Source organism: Chionomys nivalis, chromosome 10 (assembly GCF_950005125.1).
Source record: "Chionomys nivalis chromosome 10, mChiNiv1.1, whole genome shotgun sequence".
In the NCBI taxonomy this organism is placed as follows: domain Eukaryota; kingdom Metazoa; phylum Chordata; class Mammalia; order Rodentia; family Cricetidae; genus Chionomys; species Chionomys nivalis.
Window position 1 is genome coordinate 79,680,626 of NC_080095.1, and position 27,823 is coordinate 79,708,448.

General features: G+C 45.0%; 1 protein-coding gene across 1 annotated transcript in view; it reads left to right on the forward strand.

Moving 5' to 3' along the window:
* Bzw2 (basic leucine zipper and W2 domains 2) overlaps window positions 1-26,264 on the forward strand; it is a 48,439-nt gene extending 22,175 nt beyond the window's left edge. Inside the window, exons 4-12 of the mRNA XM_057783156.1 lie at window positions 3,823-3,926; window positions 5,877-5,942; window positions 7,445-7,580; window positions 12,247-12,356; window positions 14,181-14,351; window positions 16,831-16,977; window positions 18,006-18,144; window positions 24,741-24,863; window positions 25,830-26,264. Of these exons, the coding sequence (XP_057639139.1) occupies window positions 3,823-3,926; window positions 5,877-5,942; window positions 7,445-7,580; window positions 12,247-12,356; window positions 14,181-14,351; window positions 16,831-16,977; window positions 18,006-18,144; window positions 24,741-24,863; window positions 25,830-25,858 (1,025 nt within the window). The 3' untranslated portion in view covers window positions 25,859-26,264. The remainder of the gene's footprint in view (window positions 1-3,822; window positions 3,927-5,876; window positions 5,943-7,444; window positions 7,581-12,246; window positions 12,357-14,180; window positions 14,352-16,830; window positions 16,978-18,005; window positions 18,145-24,740; window positions 24,864-25,829) is intronic.
* Window positions 26,265-27,823: the final 1,559 nt, after the last annotated feature.

The window sequence follows — 27,823 nt, forward strand, 5'->3', positions numbered from 1 at the left end:
ACTCCGCTGTTAAAGACCATTGGCTGCTCTTCTAAAGGACCCAGGTTTGAGTCCCAGCGCCCACAAGGTGGCTCACAACCATCTGTACGTGCAGTTCCGTCTGATCCAATGTGTTAGCATTCAGGCACTTGCATTGGCCTGCCCTTGGGGACCTGGCAGGATACGTCATACTTGCGTGCATGCGTTAGTCAGTACTCAGGCAGTTAGACTGGCTTGCTCAGGGTCCTGACAGTGTCATCTGCTATGCCAGTCCCTACCTGGTTTCTGTGCGCATGCACTGTGCCCCCTTATACGAGACAAACTCCGCCCACCTCCCTTCCAGTTCTCTCCTAATAACTCCTCCCAGCACCCACGTGAGCCCTGTCACATGGTGTGTCTATCTGCTCTCTCCCGCCATTTCTAAACTATAACCAAGGCCATCTCCGGCCTTCACAGGTGCTCCACACATGTCTCACTTATATCCGTGCAGGCAGAACATCTAACCTATAAAACAAAACAAAAGTGAATTTGTTTACTTTTTTGTTTTATTTTAAGAGAGAGATGTGCAAATCTGTGGAAATATTTTGATTGTTTCTAACACATGGAAGTGGAGCCAAAGTGTGCTGGCTGCATAATAGAAGTGCTGTTCCCGATGTCCTCTGTACTTCCAATCGAGATTTGCCGGCCAAGCCAATCTACCTTGAGACGAGGCAAATACATTCTCCGTTTGGAGGTCGAGCCTCTCTGAACCCCCGTTCACATGCTCTGCTATGGAATGTGGCCCCCACAAACCACCAGGCCTTGATCTACATTGCTGAGCTTCGCTGCATTCTTAATTAATTTTGTGATACCATTTATACAACTCACTCATCGCTATAGAACTCAAGAAATCTCAATACAGCATGTTAAATAACAACACCCAGAAATAACCATTGATAATATTTTGGCTAGTCCCGTCTAGAAGTCTCTCCTCTTACACATTTTTGATAACTGAATAATATCATATGTGTCTGGTACTATGCGTGTTAATTTGTGTTTGCTGAGCAATATAGTCTGCCTTTCACCTCCATGAGTGTTACATTTGGGGTGATTTCAAGAGTTACACCCCAGTGATAATTAAAAATATTGAGTTCCAGTGTGTTTGTGAACGCATCCCTGTATCCTGCTCTGTGTAGTTATTAGCAAAGCACCAACCATGCTATTAAACGACGGAGCTATTAGGGTCCTAGCAGGTAAAGGAAATGTTTTTCTTAACATGTTGCCTTATATCACGAATCTCCTACGCTTGTCTTTTTATAGATCTTCGTCAATTAAATTAACAGTTGATATTTTTACATTTGTAATGAAATGGTGCGTTTTCTGACATTACTTTCAGTATTCACTGGTTATATTTTATCACTGCACTGGCAACTCTGTGAGGGTGGTTAGCAAGTGTGTCACACATTGGTCAGCCCCATGGAACCTTGTTATTGTCACTGCTCATGTGGGCAGCTCATTTCCGTAGACAATTCAGATTCTCGTATAGCAGCTACATGTTGTGTTTTAGGGTCCCAGTGACCTCCAAGCCAGCAGTCTAATCCTGCTGTCTGTGCTGAGCTGTTTTTATTTCCTTCCCCTCCTATAGAATTGCTAGCAAGCCCTTCCTACCGCTCTTCCAGCCTTCTCCCCCACCCCGTGAATGTGTTGAAGTGTCTGCACACTCTGCCTTGATTTCCTACAGGGCTTATCTGCCATCATAGCCGATTTAGCCCTGCAGCCCAGACTTCATCCTCCACGCTGTGCCCGTGTGTACCACAGGCTGTTATATGTTTGACACAGCTTAGCCCATTTTACACAATCCAGATGCCTGTGAGTCCAGATTTAAGATGAACTAAGCAAAGTCCTTCCTTTAACTGAATATTTTGTCAATGACCAGTCCTGCAGGAATTTCCTTCATATCACAAGGTTTTCCTATTGTTCTTGGTCTTTCATCAAAGAATATTTGTCTTTTCCTTTACCTCCATCTTAAGAAAAAGGAGCTGCAAGGGATACATTGTGGCCACAAAAGATACATTGTAGCCACAAAGGATACATTTTTTTTTCTGCTGCTACTACCATCTGGAAAAGTAGGAGTGTTCCAAAACCAAGAAGTGGCAATTAACACTTTCTTCTAATATGATGTGAAAACATTTGAAATGCAAGCCTATTGTCAGCATATGACAACCGTTATCTGTTGTGTGGGCAAATGCATTTTTAAAACCGTTACCTCCCCAGGGAAAAGTCTGCAGGTTCAAAGTCAGACTTTCCAGTTCCTCTGTTTTTACCATGAAGGAACAATTAATCCAGAGGTTTGAGAAGATTATCATCTTAATATAATTTTAAGTCCGTTGGCTGTGTTCATTAAAAGGGGCTAATGAAATTGGGGGTATAAGTTGTTTTAAGGAAAATAGACCCCTGCAGGAGCTGAGTTATTGAAAACTAATTTACTTACAAAATGTTATTGAAGTTTAAAGCCCCATGGACAGCTTGGTATGGGAAGAAATTCTCATTTCCTACATCCAGTACCAAAAGTGGCTACCTGCAGCCCTTTCCACCCAGTGTCGGAAATCACAAATTAACTTAATGCTAAATTACACAAATTAAAGTAGATAACTACTTTGGTGTCCTCATTGCCGTATAAACTATGCATATTTAAATTTCACAAGTGACTGATAAGTAGATAGCAACATTGGTCTCGTTGCTATACCCATGGTGCACAGAACAAAAAAAAAAAAATACTTGTTAAATATAGGAGAGTTATCTCCAAAATGGGCCACTCAGACCCATCCTAACTAAAGTGAAACTGAACTGGAAAACAGAAATGTTTAATACACTGTTTCTGCCCTCGTCAGTGCTTATAGTAGCCATTGTTGGAAGTTACAGGAACATGGGAAACTGAACTCTGATAAAAAGGGACTCTTCTGTTCCAGTCCATCCCATCTACTAACAAACAAATGAGAGAATTAAAACACTGTTCCAGCCAGTGCAGCTGCTGAAGGACTACAAGTTCAAGGCATCAGTACAGACTGTTAGCCACAAATGCCACATTGTGGTGGTGAAAAAGGAAATGGTTTTATAGAAACATTCCTGTATCCCAGTAGATGCCAAAAGGGTCCATAAGAGTTGGTTGCTATGGTTGAGCCCACTTTTAGTACTGATAGCCCACACCACCAGACCCTCCATCCATGAAAGCTGGACCCTCTGCTAAGAGATGGCTCGGTAAATAAGAGCGCATGCTGCTATTGCGGAGGACCCGAGATTGGTTCCTGTACCTGTGTGTCTAACTTAGAGGGTCTGATACATCCTCTTCTAGCCTCCAGCCAAGTCAGCACCACCCAAGTGTGCAATGGCACACAAACATATCTATATAAGTAATTTAAGAAAAAATAAAGCTTAAGTAAAAACAGAGCTGAACCTATTCCATCCCGCTTAGTTGGATAAGGTCCAGCAAGGCATTTACCAGTCCTGAAAAAAAGCCATGGCCTAGTGTAGGAAGAAGCATTCAAAATGCCTTGAGGATAGAGACACAGTTCACTCGGTAGAGGCTGGCTTTCATGGCTAAGTACCTACTTTGGGAAGAACTAGGTTTTTAATGATAGTATTTAGTGAAAGCCAGGACATGGAACAGGTGTGGTCAATATATTAACAACTTATTTGGATTGTCTTGGAAACAAATGCTTGGCAACTTGTCTTTATTTGCACACGTGCGCCCTATGAAGCGTACCGTGACTGTTTTTATGCCTATTCTCTCGTTTCCTTGACATTTCCTTCCTATTTTGGCATTGTCCCTCAGCGCCGTCCTAACTGTGCTAATCTGTCTTCCAGCCCCTGGAGGAACACGCATAGACGATGGTGACAAGACCAAGATGACCAACCACTGTGTGTTCTCAGCCAACGAAGATCATGAAACCATCCGAAACTATGCTCAGGTAGAGCCTGGCATGCAGAGCGGGAACAGAAGCCCCAAACAGATAATGGTGGGGAAAGAATCTCTAATGTGTGTGGAAAAATACACAGTTGCATTCCTAGCAAGCCTTAACTTTTTAGAAGATACCATCCCTTTGCCCCACCTACAGTTCTCCAGGTGCTCTCTGTAAATTCATCCTATTTTTGGAGAAAACAGTCTTGATCTTTCATTTCCTACTAAAGCTGCACATTCCCTTTGACCATCGGTTTTATATCTTGGTCTTAAGACCTCTCGCGGCCACACTTGAGGATATATAAGATGGCCATGGTGATTATCAGTAATGCCAAGGAGGGAAATGAATGTACAACTGATTTGGAAATTTTGTGACTTAACAGTAATAGATTACATACAGTATAGTATAGTATATTGAAGAGTATGAAGAGGGCTGGAGACATCGCACAGCAATCAAGACCATGGGCTGCCTACAAGATCTAGGTTTAATTCTCAGCACCATTATGGCAACTTACTGGGAATCCCCAGTCCTAGGGGATCAAACAACCCCTCTGATCTCCGAGGGCACCGTGCGTGCACATGGTGCACACACATACATACAGGCAACAATACACAAAAATAAATCAATTTTTTAAACATCAAGAGTAAGAAAGGGTTAGGAGTGTAATTCAGCTAATAGAGCCTCACCCGCCATTTACAAAGCCGAGGTTTGATCCCCTGGCGTTGCGTAAACTGGGCAGGGTGATGCCTGCCTGTGCTCATCCTTAGCTACGTGGTGAGATGGAGACCAGCTTGGGCTTCAGTAGACCCAGTCTCATGAATCAGGAGAGGTGGAAAGATACACGTATAGCATAAAACCTGTAGGAGAGTCACACGTCGGCCCCTGTTAAACGTGTGTGAAGGTGTTCAAACTCACTGGCTCTTGGGGCAATGTTAAAATTATGGTGCTCCAGTTTGCCCATATTAGCTTGGTAAAAAAGTAAGGTGTGTTTAGGGCCGTGTGAAAGGTCTGCAAATGCAGCTAGCCCGGCCTGTTTTCCCTGCTCTGGTTCTATATGGACCCGTTTAAAAGAGTGGGCTGTGGGCTGGCAGTGTGGCTCAGTGGGGAGCATGCATCTGCATAGCGTGCCTCATTCCCAACATGGAGCATGGGGTGGGGTGTGTTTTCGTACGGAACAGCAGACCTGGCCAAACTGCCCGGGCGCTGGACTGTCCTCTCCATGTCTTTATTTCTCCTGTGTATGTAAGAGCTGTAACTGCTCTGAGAAGGCGTGGCTTAAACTGTAACACTCCGTTCCATGGCTCATCTTTTTGGGGTTTGGGAGCTGGGTCTCATATCAAACTCCCAGTGCTCCAGACACTTCCACAGCTGGAAGAACCATAATATCTAAGTCTGGTTTCTTCCAACTTCTGCATCTGGAAGATTGAAACTATTTTATTTTCACCATTTGTTTATTTATGTTGTTTATTCTATTCTATTTCTGTTTCTATTCTTTTTTTCCTCTGTTTTTTCATTTCAGATTATATTCTTGCTTTCATGTGTTTATTTGTGTGTATTCATGTAAGGATTTGTGCACAACGGCAGTTTTCCTCGAAGGCCAGAAACCTTCTGTTCCCTCAGAGGCAGAGTCATGGGAACTTTTTGAGCCTCCCGACCTGGATGCTGGGAATCGAACTCCGTCCTCTGAAACAGTAGCAAGCACTCTTAGCCTTGGATTCACTTCTCCAGCCCCAGTTTCTGTTCTCGAATCAGTTTTATCCGATGTGTGTATTTGATCCTATTTTTCCTGGGGTCATGGTACCTTCTATGAATTGCTTATAGATCCAATGTCTTAATGTGAGAACTTTTATGATTTTATCATTGCAGAGCTATGATGGTGGATATAATTTCTATCCCTTTTTCTATGGCCTTTAAAATTATTTGCATAATTCAGCGATTCTGTTTATATTTTGTGTTTAGGTCTTCAATAAACTCATCAGGAGATACAAATATTTGGAAAAAGCATTTGAAGATGAAATGAAAAAGGTAAATTCAAATAGCTAAGGCAGAAGGATCCTGAACTTAGGGTTCACCTGGGACACAAAACGAGACCATATTGCACACACATACATGTGTATGCACACACACACATACACACGTTCGCGCAAGTTTTTAACTTCAGCACTCTTGCTCCCTGGCATGAGGTTATGCCTCATTTTGCTAAGAGTTTCCTAGACATGGATTAAAGTCAAATGCTTTGATTCCGGTTCTTCTACTTACTTGGTATAAATATCAGAGTGATGTAATCGCTCTGAAGCAGTCTTTAGGATGCTAAGGATGCTGAGTTTGTGTGTTCTACACACATCACAGAACGAGTAAGAGAATCGCGTCACCCCCATGTAAATATAAACCTGTATTCATGTTGGAAACTTTTCACTGGTATTGAGTGATGAAAACCACAGCCAGGTCCCTGTTGTGATTGGAGACCCCTGGGGAATGTCAGCATCATACCTAAGACATGAGCTTGAGAAAATGTAGTCACAGCATAAAGCAACGAAGTTAGGGAAAGGAGGACCATATCCCACAGCCCCAAGGACATTGTGAAGAGGAGCATAAAATCCCCTTTGCTTTATTTCAAACTCCCTCACTTTTTAAGATCTTAAGGTTTGAAGCATTGTGACCCGCACATCTTCTCCCTTCCCAAAGTGTCTTCTCACATTCTATCTAGAAATTCCTTTGTCTTGTATCTTCCATTGCCTCCTTACCAAGGCTTGGGTTTAAACCATGATCCAAGAAACAATGTGCTTGATTCTGAATGTTTTAAAGACTTGGACAACCCCTTTCTCCCTCAAAGGTCTTACTTCATATGGATCCTTTCCTGCTGTGTTTTGTGTTTGCAAAAACTTATGTTCAAGGGGCTGGAGAGGCAGCTCAGCAGTGCAGAGTGCTTCTTAGACTTGCAAAGAGCCTGAGTTCAGGTCCCAGCACTCATCGGATGACTTATAATAACCTGTTCCAGTTCCAGGGATCCGACACACTTCTAGACTTTCCAGGCACCTGCATATATATGACAATTATACACAGACACACACATGTAAATCAATAAACCTGAAATTTGTTCTTTCGAAAATAAAGTGTTTGCATATGCCATGGTGAGGAAGTGGTCACCCAACATGGGGACAGGATGATAGCCAGTATATTACAGAATACATGGTCACTATAGGCTTCCCCCTTTCCAGGTGCAATAGCCACATGTACATTATATATACACACTGTTCCCAAGCGCCTCTTACTGTGACTATAGCTACGTGTGCATGAACCTAGAGAAAAGTACTGTGTCAGACAGCCTGACTTTCTACAGTATTTATTTGTCATTGGGCACGTGCCCAGCGTGTGCCAGCTCCGTGTGCCATGTCGCCCAGCCAGTGACAGCTGCACCGTATAGTGACCTGCTTCCTCACCTAGACAAGGCGGGATGTTTCCATTGCATTGTCTTCCTACCCTGGTGTGTGCACATATAGACATTATTTCTTTTGTTTGACCCACAGCTTCTCCTCTTCCTTAAAGCGTTTTCTGAAGCAGAGCAGACAAAGTTGGCAATGCTGTCCGGGATCCTGCTGGGCAACGGAACCCTCCCGGCAGCCATCCTCACCAGTCTCTTCACCGACAGCTTAGTCAAAGAAGGTAATTGTGCTTGGGTCTTGCCGTGTGCGTGGGGGAAAAGGGATGCTACAGACATTATCGTATGTGAGGCAGACAGGAAAGAAGCGCTATAGACAGAAAACCACCCTCACTCCGTGTGTGTGTGTGTATGTGTATGTGTGTGTTTACACACATGTATCTCCAAATAAAAAGTTCACTTTTATCATAAAGAATCAGAAGAATGTGCGCAGCTCTATATTGGCATTCAAATTCTACTTGCTAACTAAAACCTTAGGCAGGGAAATTGGTTAGGTCCAAACCATTTCTTCCCACTCAGATGCTCCCAGCCCTTGTGGTTTGTGAAACACTTTATTTTCCGGGACTGCTTTGTGCTTCGTAGAACCTTTTTGCCCTTGGAGATAAAATCCCAGTCATTTTCAAAAGATCCCTCAAACAGAAAACCTCTTCTAAACCACTTCAGCTTCAGATCTGTGGAACCTATCATGAGGCTGAAGCCTAAGTGTCATTGCAGGTTCAAGGCCAGCCTGGGCTACAGAGTGAGTTCCAGGGCAGCCTGAACTACTGAGCAATTGCCCTGCCTAAATCAAAGAAGGAAGAAAAACATGAAGGCGGTGTTCTCGGGTGTTGGTTCTAGTCACATTTTTAAGACCTCCACAGTGAGATGGAGAGCACTTGCTACTCTCGCGGAAAACAGGTGTTCCCAGCAGCTCTAACTGCAGCTCCGGGGTAGCCTACACTCTGTTGACTTAGACACGCACACATGCACACACACATGCACATACATAAGCACACATGTACGCAAAGATATCTTTGGGAAAAGGCCTTCATTGTCCAAAGGACAGTGGATAGTTTCCAAGTCGAGATCGCTGCAACAGAAAGACGCATGCGTGAGTTCTAAAGTTTGGCAGTTTGCACGGCTGCAATAATTGATTATACGATAGAACAAGAGTGGGCTGTCTTCCTGTAGGAGGATATGGTATGCAAATTATGGTTTAACATAAAACAGTGATTTTCCTTAAAAATAAAGGAGCTTTTGTGAGAACACCCGTTTCCTCTGGGAAGTCTCCCTCCTGTGTGTAGGACAGCCCAGCTCCATTCACGCCCATAGGCTAGAGTGCCGTTGTAGCTAGGAAAAGTGGCAAGTCAAGAGACAGTTGGCATTGTGCAGATTCTCGACAGTGTTAGGGTTCTAGAATCATTCGTTATTCATTGTCAACACTGGGATATTGGAAAGTATTTTTCTGAAAAGAATTCAGGACCTTCCAGGTATCTCATGTTATTAGCCGTTTACACACAGAAAAAGCAGGTACAATTGACACCTTACACATTGATTATACTGAATTACCCTAGCCATCACAGTAGAAGATAATCTAATTGCCTTGCTAGTCATTGTAACCCTAAGTGGGGGTGGGGTTCAGTCGACAGTAGCATTTTCTACCCTTGCTGACACTAAGTTCCTACACCATCGGGTGGTTCCTAACCACTTATCCCTCCATCACTTCAGGGGACCCAGTGCCCTCTTCTGGCTCCCATGGGCACGTGCACACGTAAGGTGTTTATATAATACCCAGGTACACACATGTACATAAAATACAACACATCTTTAACAACAACCATTATAGAAATTGGGAGGTGGTTGTAGGACTCGATTGTTTACCTTTTGCATTTGAAATTGGTTGTAGTAAAATGGGGGAAGAATGTCTCTGCCGTGGGAGTGGCTTTGTCCTCATACTTCACCATCTCCTAACTAGGAAAGGATTACAATATTGCGCCTTTGCTCAACTCCTATCTAATAGCCATCCAAAAAAATAGGGCCATTCCACTCAATAAGAGAGTAACTTCAAAAACCTTCCGGGTTTCCCATCGAGTGTCTCCTGTAATACAGAGTGATAGGCTTAAATATAGATTATTTTTAACCTCAGATTTCAATCACGCTTTATTTTTTTCTTAAAAAACAGATTACAGAATAGTTTCAATTTTACTTCCTTACCTAACTGCATTAAAGTTTATATTGATTCTATGAGCTACTAATACTTTTTATAATTTGTGCTTTGAGTGGGGGTGTTACTGATTCAGCACCTGCCTCGCATGTGTACAGGTGCAGGTTTCCCTGCCAATGACACCAAAAGAGAACTCATCTTCAAAAGTAGTCAGCTTAAGATTCTTGAGGATATAATACATAAGCATATTTCCTTAGAGGTGTGTGTGTGTGTGTGTGTGTGTCTGTCTAATGTCACAGCATGCATGCGTGCACATCTTTCACGTGCTAGCTTTGCCTTTATTCAGATTCCAGGGATTGAACTCAGGTTCTCGGAGCCATTTTGCTGGCCCCGTGTCTTTTAAGTGAAATAGTAACTGTAAAGTTAGGGTGGGCATCAGAGTGAACAGGGACATCGTTCATGCCCCAGACTTCATCCCAAGAGTGGTGCCCCTGGTCATTGTCGAGTGTCCTCAGATCAGCTCTGGCACAAACCCCCCTCCTTGTCCGTGTTCAGCAGTAAGGCGCGTCTTGGCATATAGGTCCAGGAGCCTTGCCAGTGGGATGGTGCGGATGGCTGAGGTCACTGAGGTAGTGGCCAATGAGAGGTGCCAGCACTGAGACTCATCAGAGGTCACCTGGCTTGACCGAAATAGGAATTCTTCTAGAAAGGAGTATTGCTAGCTGCTTATGCCACCAAAACTAGGCAGACATTCAATTTAGGAAAATCAGTTAAATATTTCAACTACACCATAAATCTTCACCAGTGCTATATAAACATGTATTCAGAAATTGGAAGTGTTCCAGAAAAACTGTCTGCTAACTAACCAATAGTTTATTTTTGGAAGTAATTATGATTCAAATATGGATAAGGGACTGAGTGGCTCCCTGGTTTACATCTACACATCTATCTAAATTACTTTTAAAATTCCAGAAGTGTTTCATTTTCAGCAGCCCTGGTGTGTGAATCGAAAGGTTGGCTACCATCCTCATCAAGAGGTCACTGTCAGTCCTTACCGACATCACTTAACAAATTGTCCCTTGAACTACACTTCTGTCATTCCGGCTGCTCAGAATGCTGAGGCAGGAGAGCCATGTGTTCCTAGCCTGCCAGCCTGAACTCCACAGCAAAACCCTAACTCAACAACACACTAAATAAATGAGTCTGAGTCCTAAATAGATTCTCAGGCTGTGGTTCTGTCCATCAGGGTGTCCAGCTTCAGCCCAGTCTCAATGGCAGTGGGCACTCCAGAGTCACACCCTCTAGGATCTCCCACATCACACCTAGGCTTCCTCAGCATCTTAACTCCTGTGTTGAAAAAATCATGAAAGGAATGAGTGGAGTGGGAAGCCTCCCTTGCCTTCCCCAGGAGACGGATTGACCACTGCTTTCCTATCCTTTGCCTGCATCTCCTGATCTTAAGTCCCACAATCCTGGAGTGCAGGAAGCTTGTGGGGCAGAGCAGCAGAGGTTCCCCGAGTTGTCTGACTGTTGTGTTTTCTAGTAAAGATGACACAGAACAGGCAGCACAAATGGCCAGCAGTTGTCTTAGCACCACCATGAGCTGCAGGCATTAACTGCCGTTTTTTGAACATAGAATATTTTATGTATTCATACCATGAAAGTAAGTCAGGCGGGTTTTACCTCAAACATCTCCAGTAGTTAGCCAGAATTTGTGGGCACAGCTTTATACTCTGAATTTCATCCAAGTTTACAAACCTGTGACTTTAGAGGCCATCAGGTGACCCTAGAGGCCATCAGTCGGACTTTTGATACTATGAGCTCTTGCAATTAGTGCTTTTTAGGCATACTATAGTTCAGTGGCCATGTAGAAACCCTGGCCTGGTGTTACAGTTGGTGATTCCAATGTGAGAAGCAGACATAGGAGGATTCCTGGGGTTTCTACCCAAGAAGCCTTCCCTACTTGGGGAGCCTCAGGCCAGTGAAGACCCTGTCTCAGAAAACAAGATGAAGGACTTCTGAGGAGCAATACCCAGTGCTACCTCTGGCCTACACACTAAGTAAACACGGATAAATGAACACATGAGGAGTTAAGTTATACCAGTAAATATGGATAAATGAACACATGAGGAGTTAAGTTATACCAGTAAATATGGATAAATGAACACATGAGGAGTTAAGTTATACCAGATTGACATCAGGAGTCCTGCTCTGAAAACTTTCTGTGCTTTGTGTTTTGAGACAGTTTCTCTGTGTAGCCCTGGCTGTCCTAGACCAGGCTGGCCTTGAACTCACAGAGATCCGCCTGCCTCTGCCTCCCAGTGCTGGGATTAAAAGCGTGTGCCACCACCGCCCAGCTGAAAAGTATTTTAATTTATTTTCCTTGTTGATTTTTTTTTTTTTTTTGCTGTTATTCATCTGTTTTTGTTGTAAGTGGGATATCACCATGTTGCCCTGCCTGTCCTCAGACCTTCTGTGTAGATCAGATCTGGCTTTTGTAGCAATGCTCCTGTCTCTGCTTCCTGTTGCTGGTATAACAGGCATGAGCCATCATGCCCTGGTTCTTTCTCACGAAAATGCTTTCTTTGTAGTAGGACAAGCGAGCTGTGCAGGCAGGTCTGTATGTTTTTCTTCTCTCCCAAATTAGCTGTTACCCATTTCAGGAAACCTGGTCAGAACTGTTGCCTTGTACAGCCTCACAAGGGGTCTCTGCACAAGGGAATGACATTCTCATTTTCCTTTCACAGGCATTGCGGCCTCATTTGCTGTCAAGCTTTTCAAAGCCTGGATGGCAGAGAAGGACACCAATTCTGTTACCTCTTCCTTGCGGAAAGCCAACTTGGACAAGCGGCTGCTTGTAAGTGTGTGTGCATCAGAGGTTGTCTGAGTGACTGCTGTCAGCGTGGGGTCATGTCAGTGACGTGACAGCCTCTGCTGAACTGGCCTGTGTTCCTTTTATTTCTCATTATCATGGAGAAACTAGTTCCATTCTAATTTTACATACAGCCTTATATATTCTAAGTAAACAGAATACCCTGAGGCCAGTAGCGAGGAAGCCTTTGGGAGTACATGTGGGCTTTCCTAGAGAAGGTGAAAGAGGGCAGGGAGTGCTCTGTGCTGGTAAGACATCCTGTAGTTACTGTGATGCACCGAACAAGGAGGGAAAGAGAGCGAGCGAGCAAGCGAGCTGAGTGTTGACGTGCCTTTTCTATGCTTCCTAGTTGGTGCATGAACAAGACACTCCTGCGACATGGCTATCCCCAACTGTGAGCCACATTAATCCCTTCTCTTACTTTCTATCTGATACATGCATATCCCTGTATTAAAAAATTATCAGGGATGCAAACGCACATAGACACATAGATAGATAGATAGATAGATAGATAGATAGATAGATAGATAGATAGATAGATAGATAGACCGACCATCATATGACCTGCATGTGTATAAACACATTAGTTAGATATATAGAAGGATGGATAGATAGATGGGAGAGAGAGAGAGAGAGAGAGAGAGAGAGAGAGAGAGAGAGAGAGAGAGAGAGAAATGGATGATGGACAGACGATAGTGATCCTCTCCCTGGCAGCAGCCCCATGATGGCAGGTCTTTCCAGTGAGATAAGTTAAAGAATCATTGACTGTGCGCATGCAGATCTAACCAATGAAAAGCACGTGTCTGTTTTTCATACTTGACAGCAGTTTGAAAATGGCCTTCATTCCATAGTTGGGTGCTGGAGTCACCCAGGACGAGACTGTGACTAGGTGCTACTGAGCAGGTGCCAAGCCGGGTAGGGTAAAATGAAGTGATGAAAATATGAGAGCCGCTAGGGTGCTTTGCTCTTTTTTTTTTATTGCTGTTTTAACAACTACTAAGAAAAAAAATCCATCAGAATTATGTAAGAAACTGAGCATTTGGCGAGGCAAGTTTAGATGGGGCCTCACTCTCAACTGAATTGAGAGCCACCGATGTTAGTGGAGGGTGAGAATCCCGCTGCTCCTTTTCTGGGTCTGAATCGGAGGAGCGGCATTGCTTAGGGCGAGACTGAGGTCCTTGGGGAGGAGGAGTCATTGGTGTCTTCCCTGGTGTTTCTGATCATTTCAGCTGTACAGAAAGAAACTTGAACTCAGTCAAAGGAGCAGTGTGAGCAGCTAATGATGTCGGGTTTTTTCTTCTCAATAAAAGCAGCTCGAGCACCGTTCTGTTTTTCCCAGGCTTTTCATTGCTGTTGTTTGGCTGGATTTGGTTTGGTTTGGTTTTGTTTGGGGTTTCTTTTCGGTTTTTCAAGGCAGTGTGCAGCCTTGGCCGTCCTGGAGCTTGCTCTATAGATCAGGCTGGCCTGGAACTTGCAGAGATCTGCTTGCCTCTGTCTCCCGAGTGCCACCACTATTCCACAAGAGTTTTTATCTTTCATTTAGTCGAGCAAATTTAGTCCTGTGCTGCTACTGATTAAAGTGAAAGAAAGGGGGTCTGGTTCCAGTGAGCATAGCAAGTGTGTCTGCATGGGGCAGTCCTCTATAAAATGGTCTTGTTTTTAAAGGCGCTCAACTCAGTGCCTGTACTAGGACTAGTGCTCTCCCGCGGAGCAGTCCTTGTCTGCGTGCGAGATCACAAGGACGTTACCATGGGAAATCCATCCTATCTTGAGCCGCTTGGAGTTCACTTGTCCCCTTTTCTCCTTCAGGAACTCTTCCCAGTGAACAGACAGAGTGTGGACCATTTTGCTAAATACTTCACTGATGCAGGGCTGAAGGAGCTGTCGGACTTTCTCCGAGTCCAGCAGTCTCTGGGCACCAGGAAGGAACTGCAGAAGGAGCTTCAAGAGCGACTGTCTCAGGAATGTCCCATCAAGGAGGTATGAGCCCATGATGAGGTCCAGTGTAACACATGGGGGTGAAGGGTAGGGGTGGGGGCCCTCGGGGAGGTAGGAGGCCGTGGTGAAGTCCAGTGTAACACATGGTGGTAAAGGGTAGGGGTGGGGGCTCTCGGAGGTAGGAGGCCATGGTGACCTCCAATACAGTGGACATGGTTGATGGGTACAGGTGTGTTCAGAGCGCTTGAATAAGCATTCATGAGACTATATGGTTTTCATATCCAGCACTGTCAAAACGATGCATGATGGTGCGTGTGTGTGTGCATGCATGCATGCGTGTGAATACCAATACAAATGGCAGGAATTACATAGGTCACATAGCACAGCTTTCGCTCCCTCCTGTTTATTGCTATACGCTCTCCCCTTTTCCCTAGGACTTGTCTCAAAGTATTCATTCAGAATCCTCTTTTATTACATTTTGGGGTATTCTAGAAATTAATGTTATTTTGGTTCAAATGCCCTACTTTACCCAGCTGCTATGATTATCACACTGTTTCACCAACGTACAGACTTGGCCATCTATCTGCCGTTAGAAAACCCCATAGTGTGGCATTTCTGTTTTATGGTGGATTCTCTCTGGAGTTAGGCTTCAGCTATATGTAGTGTCTAGGCTGGGTACTTTGCATCACCAGGTGTGAATGTGTGGGCTTGTTTCTCTTTTCATAGTGATTGGAGTCCGACTCAGGACTTCATAAAGTACAGCAAGAGGGCCACCATTGAATTACATTTCAGCAACTTTGAAAAAGAAAACACAAATCCACACAGGGAACAATCATTTGGGCCAGCAACCCCTTTATAAAAGCTGTGTAAAAGCTACAGGTTTTGGAGCTGTGTTTCAGCATAGTTTGCTATGTATTAGATGATTGTTAATGATTGTTGATGTATCTGGAATGGTATTCTTTAGGCTGAGAAATACCTTTTTATATGCTGGGAGTCCTCCTCCTCCTTACTCCCAAATCCCTCACCCCAACTGTACCTACTGTGCTCCAAGCCTCGCCTGGTTTTTTGAAAGGTTGAGAGCCGGAGAAACTCACGCTGACAACTGTCCACCAGGTGGAGGTGTTAGAGCAACAAATGCCCATGCATCCACGGCCTACAGTCAGCCGTGTTTCCAACGCTATTCAAACTAGAGTGTCGCATGACTTCTATGGGGGCAGGGAGCTACAGGGAAAGCCATAGTGCCGCTTTTAGGTGCAGGCCTGCCCCCTGCTCTGCCTCATGCTAGGAACAGCAGGCAGCTCTAAGCCCGAGAGTGGTGCAGCCACTTGAGAGCTACTTGACCCACTCTTTTGTTTCTGAAGTTCAGAGCAGAAGTAATAAAAACGGTTGTCTTCTCACAGGAAAAGAAAGGGAAGGAGGGTGTGTTGTTAGTTACAGGGTAGCATACCAAAGATACTGTATAGCTTTTAGTCACTTCTAGGACCCTGCCTGTAATTGTGACTGTGTCAAGAAAAAGGCATAGCATCTGAGTATGAATGAAACACACTGTTCGGCAGGCCTGCAATCAGAACCAAGAACTGAGACTAAGTCTTCATAATTGAAAGGAGAGATGACCTGCTGAATATTGCTAGACTGGCATGAATCAAAGAAAAAGGCAGAATTTGGGGGTGTGGCTTGCTGGGTAGAATGCTTGCTTGACGTGCATGAGCCTTGCGTCCAGCACCTCATAACCCAGGTGTGGTGTGCAGTCTTAGCAGCTAGAAGGTAGAGGGAGGAGAAAGAGAAGTTCAGGACCATCCTTACCTACAAAGCAAGTTCCCCTGTCTGAGGTTTGTTCTTGATTTTGGTTTTCCGAGACAGGGTTTGTCTGTGTAACCGTTCTGGCTCTCCTGGAACTTGCTCTGTAGATCAGGCTGGTCTCGAACTCACACAGAAAGATCCACCTGCCTCTGCATCCTGAGAGCTGGGATTAAAAGCGTGCACCACCAGCAGGCTAAGTTTCCCTGTCTGTAAGGAGAGGAGGGAGGTGCCCCTGTGCTTACAGTTTCTTTATCAGTTGGCTTTTCCCTGAGGTGGGGCATGGGCATCTCAAGAGTAGGAATTTAAAAATGCATTGTAGAGAATGGATTTATACAAGCCCAAGACATCAAGAAATTTAATTTTGAAAAGTAGGGATAAAAATTCACAGACCTGTTGCTTTCTTCAAACCCGAAGAAAGACTCACAGGCCCCATCCTCCTGAACCCGCGGGGTTCATCTTTACCCTTCCAGCCTTTCTCTTAGGCCATGCCATCCTGCAGCTTTTGTCCAGAACTAAGTTTACAAGGTAAAAGTAGATTTCCTAGCTTTCTTCCATCTTTTTATCTGAGGGTGTGCATCAGGAACGGAGACACTGAGAGCGCAGCCCTTCCCTCCCTGCCCCACACCTCTTACTGGCCTTGCCTTCGAGACAAATAACCCCGGCTTCTAAGCTTTATATTTGGTCTGCTGTTGCTCGCTGACTCTCTCTCCATGAAACGTAGGTGGTGCTTTATGTCAAAGAGGAGATGAAAAGGAACGATCTTCCGGAAACAGCCGTGATCGGGCTTCTGTGGACCTGCATCATGAATGCTGTGGAATGGAACAAGAAGGAGGAGCTCGTGGCGGAGCAAGCTCTTAAGCACCTAAAGGTAATGAGTCTGAAATCAGAGCCATCCCTGGGGGGTCTGCTCTGCCCCCTGAGGGTATGAGTGGTCGAGCTTGGCATGGTGCCACACTCCTAAAACTCCAACACTCAGAAGGTGGAGGCAGAAAGATCAGTCGGTTCGAGGCCAGTCTGGGGTACAAGAGACCCTGTCACAAACGGAGAAATAAAAGAGCAAGTGTATGCCAGCTGTATTTCTTCAGAACCAAATTAAACATAGCCTGTCTACTTTTTTTTTTTTTTTCAAATCTGCCACTGCCTAAAATGTTTCAAATAGGAGAACATGAAACATCTCAAAGTGGACTCTCACTAAAAAGTCACAAACGCACGCAGAGTTACTGTCAGCGTCGTACATTAAAGAGAAGCGTGGCTAATTACTGACTGTATTTCATGTGGACAAATACCCAAGCCTTTTGTTAAGTAAACCATGAATGGACATTGGAATGAGAGAAGTAAATTGATTATCGGTTGTGTTTCAGGCATAGATCAGCAGCACGCCTGTGCATTGAGGCGAGTGGAAACCGTGGGTCTTGCATGTAGAGTTCAGTTAGGAAGTCAGGGTCAGAGTGTGAACCAGGCGGCCGTAGATGATGACATCGGGGTTTGTGAGGTGAGAGGAGAGGAGTGAGAACCATCTGTTCCGGCACAGTGATGGGGATTTCCAGGAAAGGGAGATGAGGGAGAAAGCGATGGCTTACTAGACCAGCGGAGAACCAGAGACACTGGGGTAGGGGTGTGTCGGAGCAACAGCAAGAGACCCTTCGTGGGACTTCAGGAAGTGGAATCCCACCGTCCTGACTGCAGAGGTGTGCTGCACCGTAGCCCCGAGGATGCGATTCCAACTTCCACGGTGCCCACCAGTGTACACAGTGGGTTCCGCCGTCATCTGGAATCAAAATGGAGTCTCATTTTGTCTCTTTTTAGGGGGTACACTGACAATCTAGGGAGGTCCACTGGCATACAACCCTGAAACAGGCCTCCAGGTCTCACCTTTTGCCCTCTGCTCTGTTCCAGCAATACGCTCCCCTGCTGGCTGTGTTCAGTTCCCAAGGCCAGTCGGAGCTCGTCCTGCTGCAGAAGGTTCAGGAGTACTGCTACGACAACATCCACTTCATGAAGGCCTTCCAGAAGATCGTGGTTCTCTTCTACAAAGGTATCGTGCTCGGTCACTTGGCCTCTGTGCTCCGCAGAAGCTCCAAGAGCAGAGCCGGGCAGGGCAGGGATCGCAGCCTGTTGCTAGGGAGGAGCCCCAGAGATGCTAACTGGTGAACATTTAGGGGGTGACCGTGTCACAGGAAGAGAGAAGGCATGCCCTCGGTCTGCACCGCGTCGTGAACCTTGCTAGTTAGGCACCTAAACGTTTCTCACTGGTCAAAGCTGCCAGAAGACGGGGCATGAGCTGCTTGTTTCTTGGCTACCGTGAACGAATGTAATTACATAAGATAATCGAGTCTGCTTCTGAATTGTAACAATTAGCTCTAATAACAGTGATTATCAAAATGCTATATATACCGTGTGCAGACCCATTTCGGTGACACAAGGCTGACTTGGAAATGACTGGAATAATTAGCCTTTCGCTTGACATTTTCGTTATTTGGCCCAGCCATTCTCCTGTGTTTCTCAAGGCAAGGCTATTTTTGAGGATTCACATTTACTGCCTTTTCATGGTATTTATAAGGTTTAGGTTGCCATGACAACTGGCACTGGAAATGAAAGTTAAATGTTCTCAGTGATCTCAGTCTCCATACCTACAGCATACAAAAGTGATCTTGGGCTGTTTCAGGGCTAGATGATGTAGTTTTAATATGGGGGAAGGAGCAATTGGGAGATACATTGTGAACATTATAAAAGGCTCATTAGAGGTTATTACATGCATAAGCAGCATGGTGTCATGAATATAAAGTAATATAGGTTAAATGCTTATTTTCCCTTTCTATTCTTAAAATAGCCGAATGTTTTCCTTAGCTTTCACTAGCACGTATCAATCAAACATGTGATGTTTTTGATCGTCTTCTCCCAGACCCTGTCGCCCTCCCCGTGTCCCCACTCCCCGATCTCTTTCATCCCTACCAGCCCACTTTCACTTTCACGCCTAAGTGAGCTTAGCCAGGCTTACATACAGATGCACTCTTCACCCCTGCTCCCCAGAGTTGTCTACTTAGAATAATAACTTTACACTTTCTGTTATAAGTCTTTACGTGCTTGAGTAGTAGGCATTTTTAAAATGCTTAGTGGTGTTTCACTGTGAATTTTAATTGGCCATCCAGACTCCTAATACGAATGCATCTTACAAGTGTCCAGGGGTGACAGTTCACGTTTGCAGAACAATGAGTGTGTTGGTTAATTTTGTGTCTCTGAGATAACGCCCCAGCAGTGTGGCCTGTGGGAAGGTCCAGCTCACTGTGGGTGGTGCCACCTTTAGGCTGGTGGTCCCATGGGCTGTGAGGAAGCAGACTGAGTAAGCCGTAAGGAGCAAGCCAGTAAGCAGCAGCACATGACCTCCGGGTTCCTGCCCTGGCTTCCTTGGATAATAGAATACACATTGAAAGCTGAAATAAGCCCTTTCTTCCCCAAGTTCCTGTGGTCAGTGTTGTATCACATCAAGAAACCCTAACTAGGACAGTGAAATATTTCATATATATATTGCATATGTGTGTGTGTATGTGTATGTATGTGTGTGTGTGTGTGTGTGTGTGTGTGTGTGTGTGTGTGTGTGTGTATGCATAAACATAGTCACTGTGCCAGGAGGGCGGGTCAGTGGGTAACGGTGCCAAAGGGGACAGACAGCTAGAGTTAGATCCTTGGGACCCACATGGTGGAAGGAGATAACCAACTCTTCTCAAGTTGTCCTTGCTCTCTACGTGTGGCTCACTGTAGCATGCATAAGTAAATTATCTAAATATAATTTGTTAAAAAATTTAATTAAAACAATTGTAGTAACTGCTAAATCTCATTTGAAATTATCTATCATTAGTTCTATTTGGATGTGGTCCAAAGATAGTAGTGTCTCAGAACTGGGGCTCGCCAAATGAACGCCCCACTTAAAACCAAACCTGAGAGGCTAGAGAGAAGACTCAACAGGCAAGAGCGCTGGCTGTTCTTCCGGGGGACCCAGAATCCATTCCAGCACCCATGTGTGGTTACTATCACATGTCTGTGACTCCAGGTCCCTGGGAACCAGCACCCTTTCCTGGCTTCTTGCAACACTGCATGCACAGGGTACCCAGACATAAATGCAGACAAAACACCAATACACATAAATAATTTTAATTTTAAAATTAAAATAATTAATTTAAAAAAGAAAACCCCAGGAGCTGGAGGAGTGGCTCAGTGGTTAGGAGCACTGGTTGCTCTTGCAGTGGTCCTGGCTTCATTTCCCAGCACCCACGTGGTGGCTCACCACCATCCATGGAAATTCAGGGGGTCTGACAGCCTCCTCTGTGGTCCCTGAATGTGCTGTGCATACACACCTGTAGGCAAAACCATCAGTTGTAGAAAAATGATTTTTTAAAAAGAGTTCAGGTTCTGCTGCCAGTCCACCTACCCAGCAGCTGTTCTGCCTGCCGGTACCACATCTGACTCACCAAACACAGTGCAGAGGTTGAGGGGCAAGCGGGTTCCCTCTTGCTGGGTTTCACTTGCTTTCTGACCCAGCGCTGTGCCCTGTCTTCTCCCCCAACCCACCGCCGCCTCCATAACCAAATAGTCTCAGAGGCATCATAGTTAATTTCTCCATAAGAACCCCCATTTCGGAGCTGGAGAGATGGCTCAGTGGTTAGCACAGGATGCTCTTCCAAAGGTCCTGAGTTCAATTCCCAGCAACCACATGGTGGCTCATACCCATCTATGTGGGATCTGATGCCTTCTTCTGGGATAAAGGTGTACATGTAGATGGAACACTCATACATAAAATAAAATAAATAAATCTTTAAAAAGAAAAAACCCTATTTCGTTATTTTATAATTGACACTCAAAGGAAAGGAAAAAGAGATGACTTGCTATTGTGAATGGCTTCATCGTGGTTAATCTATATTACATCTTTTTGTACTGCTGTAACCACAGTACCTGACAAAGGAACAGCTTGTCAAAAGAAACATTCATTTGGGAAAATGGTTGCAGTGGTTTCAGCCCATGGCGACAGGCATGTGGAGCTGTTCACGGGAAGCCAGGGAGACCAGGACCAGGGCTGGGTTTTACCTTTGGAGGCCCACTCTGAGGGACTTACTTTGCCACCCTTCCCCACCTGCAAAAGGCTCTGCAGCCTGTGATAGAGCCGCGAAATGGGGGACAAGCATTCCAAACGTGAGTCTTTGGATTCGGAACTAACAGCGTGTAAGTGGCACATGAACAGCTGACGCCCTTCGGATTTCGCTGTGCCTATCAATGCCAGCATCCTTCCCACTAGGCTCCTCATAGCAGCTAATGGCAGGAAGTAAAGATGACTACTTCACTTACTAGTTTCCGGTCCCAAATTCCAGGGGACAGTGATCTGAAATTATAAAGTTACCCAGAAAATAAAAGGCAGAGGTAGCAGCTCTGAGTTATGTCTGTGACCGAAACAGCACCAGCATCACGTTTATTTTGCTGGTTTGAAGGGAAATCAGAAAGAAAACTTTCTTAGTAGGGACCTAAAGATAAGTCACTGATTTAATCCCAGCACTCGGGAGGCAGAGGCAGGCGGATCTCTGTGAGTTTGAGACCAGCCTGGTCTACAGAGCTAGTTCCAGGACAGGCTCCAAAGCCACAGAGAAACCCTGTCTCGAAAAACCAAAAAAAAAAAAAAAAAAAAAAAGATAAGTCACTGAGATGTTAATTATTATTTTTAGGTGATTTGTTAATTTTCCATGAGCCTAATTATACATACAGCCTATTTTCTTGGGTAAAATATTGCACGTTTCCTCTTGAGACCATCCCCTGAAGGATGGATGCTCCTACCACCATTAAGATTGTTGCTAGGTTACCATGCTTATTTTTTTTTTTACTTGTAATTGGTGTTTCACTTGTACAGCAGGAGGTTGTGTGCTTCATTCGTTTCTATGGGGATGTAGATGTTCTTGTTTTGTGCCCGGAAAGCCCAGATGAAGAGTGAGTGTGAAGTTGTTCTCTCTGCCCGACTTGGATGTGTGACACCCACCTGGAGGACTTGCTGAAACGCAGGCTGAGGTGTCAGAGAGATGGATCCGCAGTTGGTGCTCCCTGCCAAGGGCTGGGTTTTGGTCCCTAGTGTGTTCACACCTTGAGGGACAGGGGCAGAGATACATTGAGCTATTTCTCCAGCTTCCCTTCAACTTTTTGATAACCAGGTATGCCTAACTGTCCCAGGCAATGGCTTTAGTTCTTTTTTTATTCCCTAGTGCTAGAAATTTGATCTTTCAACAAATATTCACTAATAAATGGGGTTCTTTTTGTTTGTTTGTTCTTATTTTTGTTTTTGTTTCTCCAGACAGGGTTTCTCTGTGTAGTACTGTCCATCTTGAAACTCACTCTATAGGCCAGGCTGGCCTTGAACTCAAGAGATCTGCCTGCCTCTGCCTCTGGAGTGCTGGGACTTATAAATTCTCTATTCTCTATTGTACCGTTGTATGATTTTAGCAGACAATATATTTGTGGTTTTGCCGGCCTTTAGATGTCATTTCCATCCCTGTCACCGACACACTTTGCCCGCTGTGGGGTGAGAGAACACTGGCATGAGCTCTGCCTGGAAAAGGCCTGCAAGCAGGGCCTCTGAGTGGCGGGTGAAATCCTCTGTCTTGCTCACATGTGTGATCCCCATTGGTTGATGTGTGGAAAGGATACAGTTTCTATTGGTATCTTTATCAATTGTCCATTTATTGTGTCTTATAACCAACCTACTTTTATAACAATACTGGTTGAGGAGGGAGAGACAGAAAGACAAAAGCTACATATGGCTGGCCATCTATGCTGAGAATTCTTGCGTTCCTGGGGGATGAGTGATCAAAGGAGCTAGGAAAATAAGGAAATCTAAGTCACTTCAAGTGCCTTAAAGACAGTGTACCAGGAACAAGGGAACTTAGCACCCCTAATTAGTATTCTTGAAAATTCTTGTATAGCAACAAGTCTCCTCCTGAGGTCATAACCACCTGACTGATGGAGGTGACACCTGTTTGCTAAACCAGCCACATGGTTTATTTATTTTAAATGCCTGGATGTTGTGTCTGTATGTTTTGTACACCATATGTGTGCATGGTTCCCAGAAGAGGTCATTCTCTCTTCTGGGACTGGAGTTACAGATGACTGCTAATGGCCACATTGTACTGAGAATTGAACCTGGATCCCCTGGAAAATCAGCCAGGGCTTTTAACCACTTGGCCATCTATCCGTGTCTCCCTCCCCATTTCTTCAGCTTAATCCAAGAGCCCTTTCTAAATACCTGAGTTTTTTAAAGGAAAGTAAAACTAAATGCTTTTGTTATGAAAAATGTACTGATGCTTTAAATGGATGTCATATTAAATAATTCCTGTGATATTTATCAACCAAAATTACTTTTAATTGCAAATGTGTTGTTAGAATGACGCATGAATTTTACATCTATTTATCAGTACATGTGAGGGAATAGACTCTTAAGGAGGACACAGTCCCAAAAGACAATTAATTCATTAGGACTCCGGCAGAGTTTATAGGCTGTTATTTTCATATTTCTCTGTCCTGAAGTGTCCTCCATTCGTGATAACTTAATGGTGTGCCCTTTACAATTTTAGATAAAAGGTACTTAACACTTCCGCTGTGTCTCTCTTCCTGTGGCTCTGGGGAAGTTCTGCACTATGACGTGGACTATTATACTCTAGCATGTAATAACTGAATGATGGCGTGTGGTGTGGAAGGTCGGGTTGTCTATCCATCCTGTCCTTGAAGCTCATCTTTGCTTGCTGGCATCATCATGCACCCTGCCTTCATCTTTTCTAATTGCCATTTCTCCTTAACAAACAGAAAAGGGAAATCTGCTTTAGAAGAGCAAGTAGCCATTTGGTTGTTCCTTGTTTTTTATGAGACCAGGCCCTGTGTGAACCGACAGTTTAGCATTCCGAGCTATTCCCAGCAGCTTCCAGCTCCTAGGCTCGCGTCGCGTGTCTGTGCCTCGTAAACGAGCTTGCACCTTAAGCAGGATGCAGTCGAGCTTATAGGGGCATGGTTTTCTAAAATATTGGAATTGCTGATCCATTTGTTGAGAAGATTTCCTTGCCCCAGTGCTGACCTGCATGGCTCGTGCTGTCTCCTGAGGATGTGGTACAAGCACTGTCGCCAAGAGGACATTCTGTGCTACTCAGAAATGAGGAGGGAGAGACAGACAGATAGACAAACAGACAGACATTCTAACAGAGGCGAGAAGAGGAAGTCGAGTGTCCTATGTTGAGTTTTACCCCAAACTAGAGGCTTATGTTTTCTCATTGGCACTGTAGGATTCAACAAACTGCAGCAATTCTCTGCCCCTACCCCAGATCCTTGGAGCTGGGCAGCAGTCCTCCTGTACACAGACACACACACACACACACCCTTGAGCTGGGCAGCAGTCCTCCTGTACACACACACGCACACACACACACCCTTGGAGCCAGCATTGTAAGCATATTCTGGACAAAGATCCATGCTGATATCTGAATCCTTGTCCTCATGAATGTCCAGAAAATGCTCCTAACTCCCTTGCCACCTCTCCAGAACCACCCCCACACCGAGTTTTTTTTAAGCATGGCATTCCTGTTGTAACTTGGCAATCTTGCTTTCTGACTGCAGCCGACGTTCTGAGCGAAGAAGCCATACTCAAGTGGTATAAAGAAGCACACGCCGCCAAAGGCAAAAGTGTCTTTCTCGACCAGATGAAGAAATTCGTGGAGTGGCTCCAAAATGCAGAAGAAGGTAGACTTCATTTGACAACTCTGAGGGTCACTGGACAAATACTTGGTCACTGTATTTCAGGTCACCTCCCCCTCACTTTCCTTAACATTCTTAATGTGTCTTCATAGATAAGCTTTTTTATTTTGCCTACATCTAAAGGCAAGGTAATACATAATTTTTAAAGAATTAAAAAAAGAGGAACTCAGGTTATCCACTTGGTGGACTATGGCGAGGATGGGGCTTAGCCACACCCAGCACGATGAGTGGGGTTTCAGCCCCTTCAGGTGAGCCGTGCTGGAGACAGAAGCACAGCGTGAAAGCCTGTCTTAGAATCAAACGTTAAGCTCCTCAGTGATGTGTGTGGGCTCATTGCATTGTTAGGAGGCCAAAGTTCACTGGGAAAGCAAAGGGAAGCAAAAGTTACAGAGGCTGTTTGATCTGCTCTTATGCTTTGCCTAATTAATACACGGTAAAAATGTCCCAGGCTGACGACTAGTGATATTTTGTTTGTAATCTAACAAATAGGGTTGCCTGAAGATCAGAGTGCAGAGCTGAGCCACTAGTTCCCCCGTAGAGGTTACGCAGTGGAGGCTCACACCTTTAATCCCAGCACTCAGACAGAGGCAGACCTCTGTGAGTTCAAGGCCACCCTGGGCTACACAAAATTGATCCAGTCTAACAGGTGGATCACAGGTGGTGGCACACACCTTCAATCCCAGCACTGGGGAGGTGGAGACAGAAAGGGATATAAGGTGGGAGGAGACGGGAGAGCAGATGCAGTCTGGAGATGCACTGTGAGGATTCCTAGAGACAGTAGGGTTAAAAGGTCTGTCTAGTAGCTGCCCACTCTGCTTCTCTGAGTTAGATTACAACAAAATATCACTACAGCCCACAGCATTGGCTGCTCATTAGAAGTTCATCCATAACCTCACTTAAGGGAACCTGATAATAAAAATTACCTGTTTTTTCCCTTTCCTTCTCTCCTAGAATCCGAATCAGAAGGTGAAGAAAACTAAATGTCTCAAGCACACTGCCTAACTCCACACTTTGCGGACGGGATTGCTGGAGCATTGGGGGAGGGAAACTCGGCTTCTGTTTTACCAAGGAAATAAATGATAGGCAGCGAGGCCTCCCTGCTCGGAGGGGAAGGGGTTTTCATTTCTGTTTTGTTTAAACGGAGCCCTGAGGCATCAGCTAAGACACTTGGGACTCTACCTCTCGCTGTATGCTAATTAAAGCCATTCACCAAGGGGTCAGGTAAGAACCTGAAGCTCAATACTCATTTGACCTCGTTTTTAGCTGTATTTTCAGGTACCGTGTGAATGCCCCACTGCTGTCTGTATCACAGGGCCATTTCAATAGCTGTGTTTCTTCCGCTCGTGGATGTAATTTGACAAACCAGTTTTTTAAATAAATGGCTTTTTAAAAATCCTTGCATTTTATGCTCAGAGTTCTTTTCGCTTATTGGTGTAGTGGGGATGGAGACACCATGACCACGGCTACTCTTAGAAAGAAAACGTCGTCAGGGCTGGCTTACAGTTCAGGGGTTTAGTCCATTATCTCATCCGGGCAGGCATGGTGCCGAGAGTTCTGGATCTGAATCTAGCAGGGAGAAAGAGTGCCACACTGGGTGTAGCTAGAGCATCTGAGACCAAAGCCCACCCCCAGTGACACACTTCCTCCAACGAGGCCACACCTCCTAGTAGTGCCGCTGTCTATGGTGCCCATTTTCTTTCGGAACACTGCAGGGTGTGTGAGAGCGTCCAACCCAGGCTTCAGGTGGAGAACCTGGCCGGCACTTTCACCTGTTCAGCCAGCTCCTAGCCTCCCTCCGCCAGTCTCCTAGCCTCCCCCACACACATGATTTTTATTCCCTCATGTTACCTTCTTGACACAGGTGTCATAATGTTTTCCTGTCCGTACATTAAATGGTTACAATGTTTTCCTGTCCGTACATTAAATGGTTACATTTCTTATCTGTGAGACCTACTGTGTCTAGAAAGCTATGACCCCAGCATTTCAAGGGCTGAAGGACAGTTTGGGCCACACAATGAGCTTCAGGCTATCGTGGACTACAGTGTAAGTCTCTATTCCAAATACTTTAGTGGTGGGGGGAGCCTTAGTCTGTTCTTTCGGCCATCTTCATGGTGAAATGGAAATTAACACCGCTATGTGTGTATACTGCCAGTAACATCTCAGAAGTTACTGCAGTTGTTAAATATATAGTGTCGGACCCGACAAGACTCAACAGCAAAAGTACAGCTGAAGACCAGTAGACGGATCCACGGGGAGTGTATACACTCCAGATGGAGAAGCCGATTGCAGGGCTTCGGGAACACCTGTCTTCTGGATAGTCACTGTCAGTTCTGTAGAAATCGCGTGAAATCCTGTCCTTTCTCCCTTCCAGCAGTGTATACATCATTCATTAGCCTGACTTCTCCTGTACTGGCAACCGTAACCTTTCCACACCATGGAGCCCTGTGTGAAAGTTAAACTCAGTTAAACCTCTGTTCTCCTAGTCAGATCTACATAAAGCTAATCCTCCACAACTGTCTATTGACAGGACTCACTGACAAGAAAGGAGCCCTAAGCCGGGCGGTGGTGGCACACGCCTTTAATCCCAGCACTCTGGAGGCAGAGGCAGGCGGATCTCTGAGTTCCAGGTCAGCCTGGTCTACAAGAGCTAGTTCCAGGACAGGCACCAAAGCTACAGAGAAACCCTGCCTCGAAAAACCAAAAAAAAAAAAAAAAAAAAAAAAAAGGAGCCCTAAGCAGGAGGCTCTGAGCAGAGAGACAATCTGGCCTACTGATAAACAGGTCTGGGTGCCCCCAATTCTCTAACAGTTGATTCAGGAAGGTGTAATCTACTGGCCTTTTGCTCTGACCTAACAAGCTATTAATATTCTGTATTTACCCTTCACCTTGGTTTCAATTAACCTAAAATCATAGCCCAGGAAATTAGCTGTTTCTGCCTTTACCCC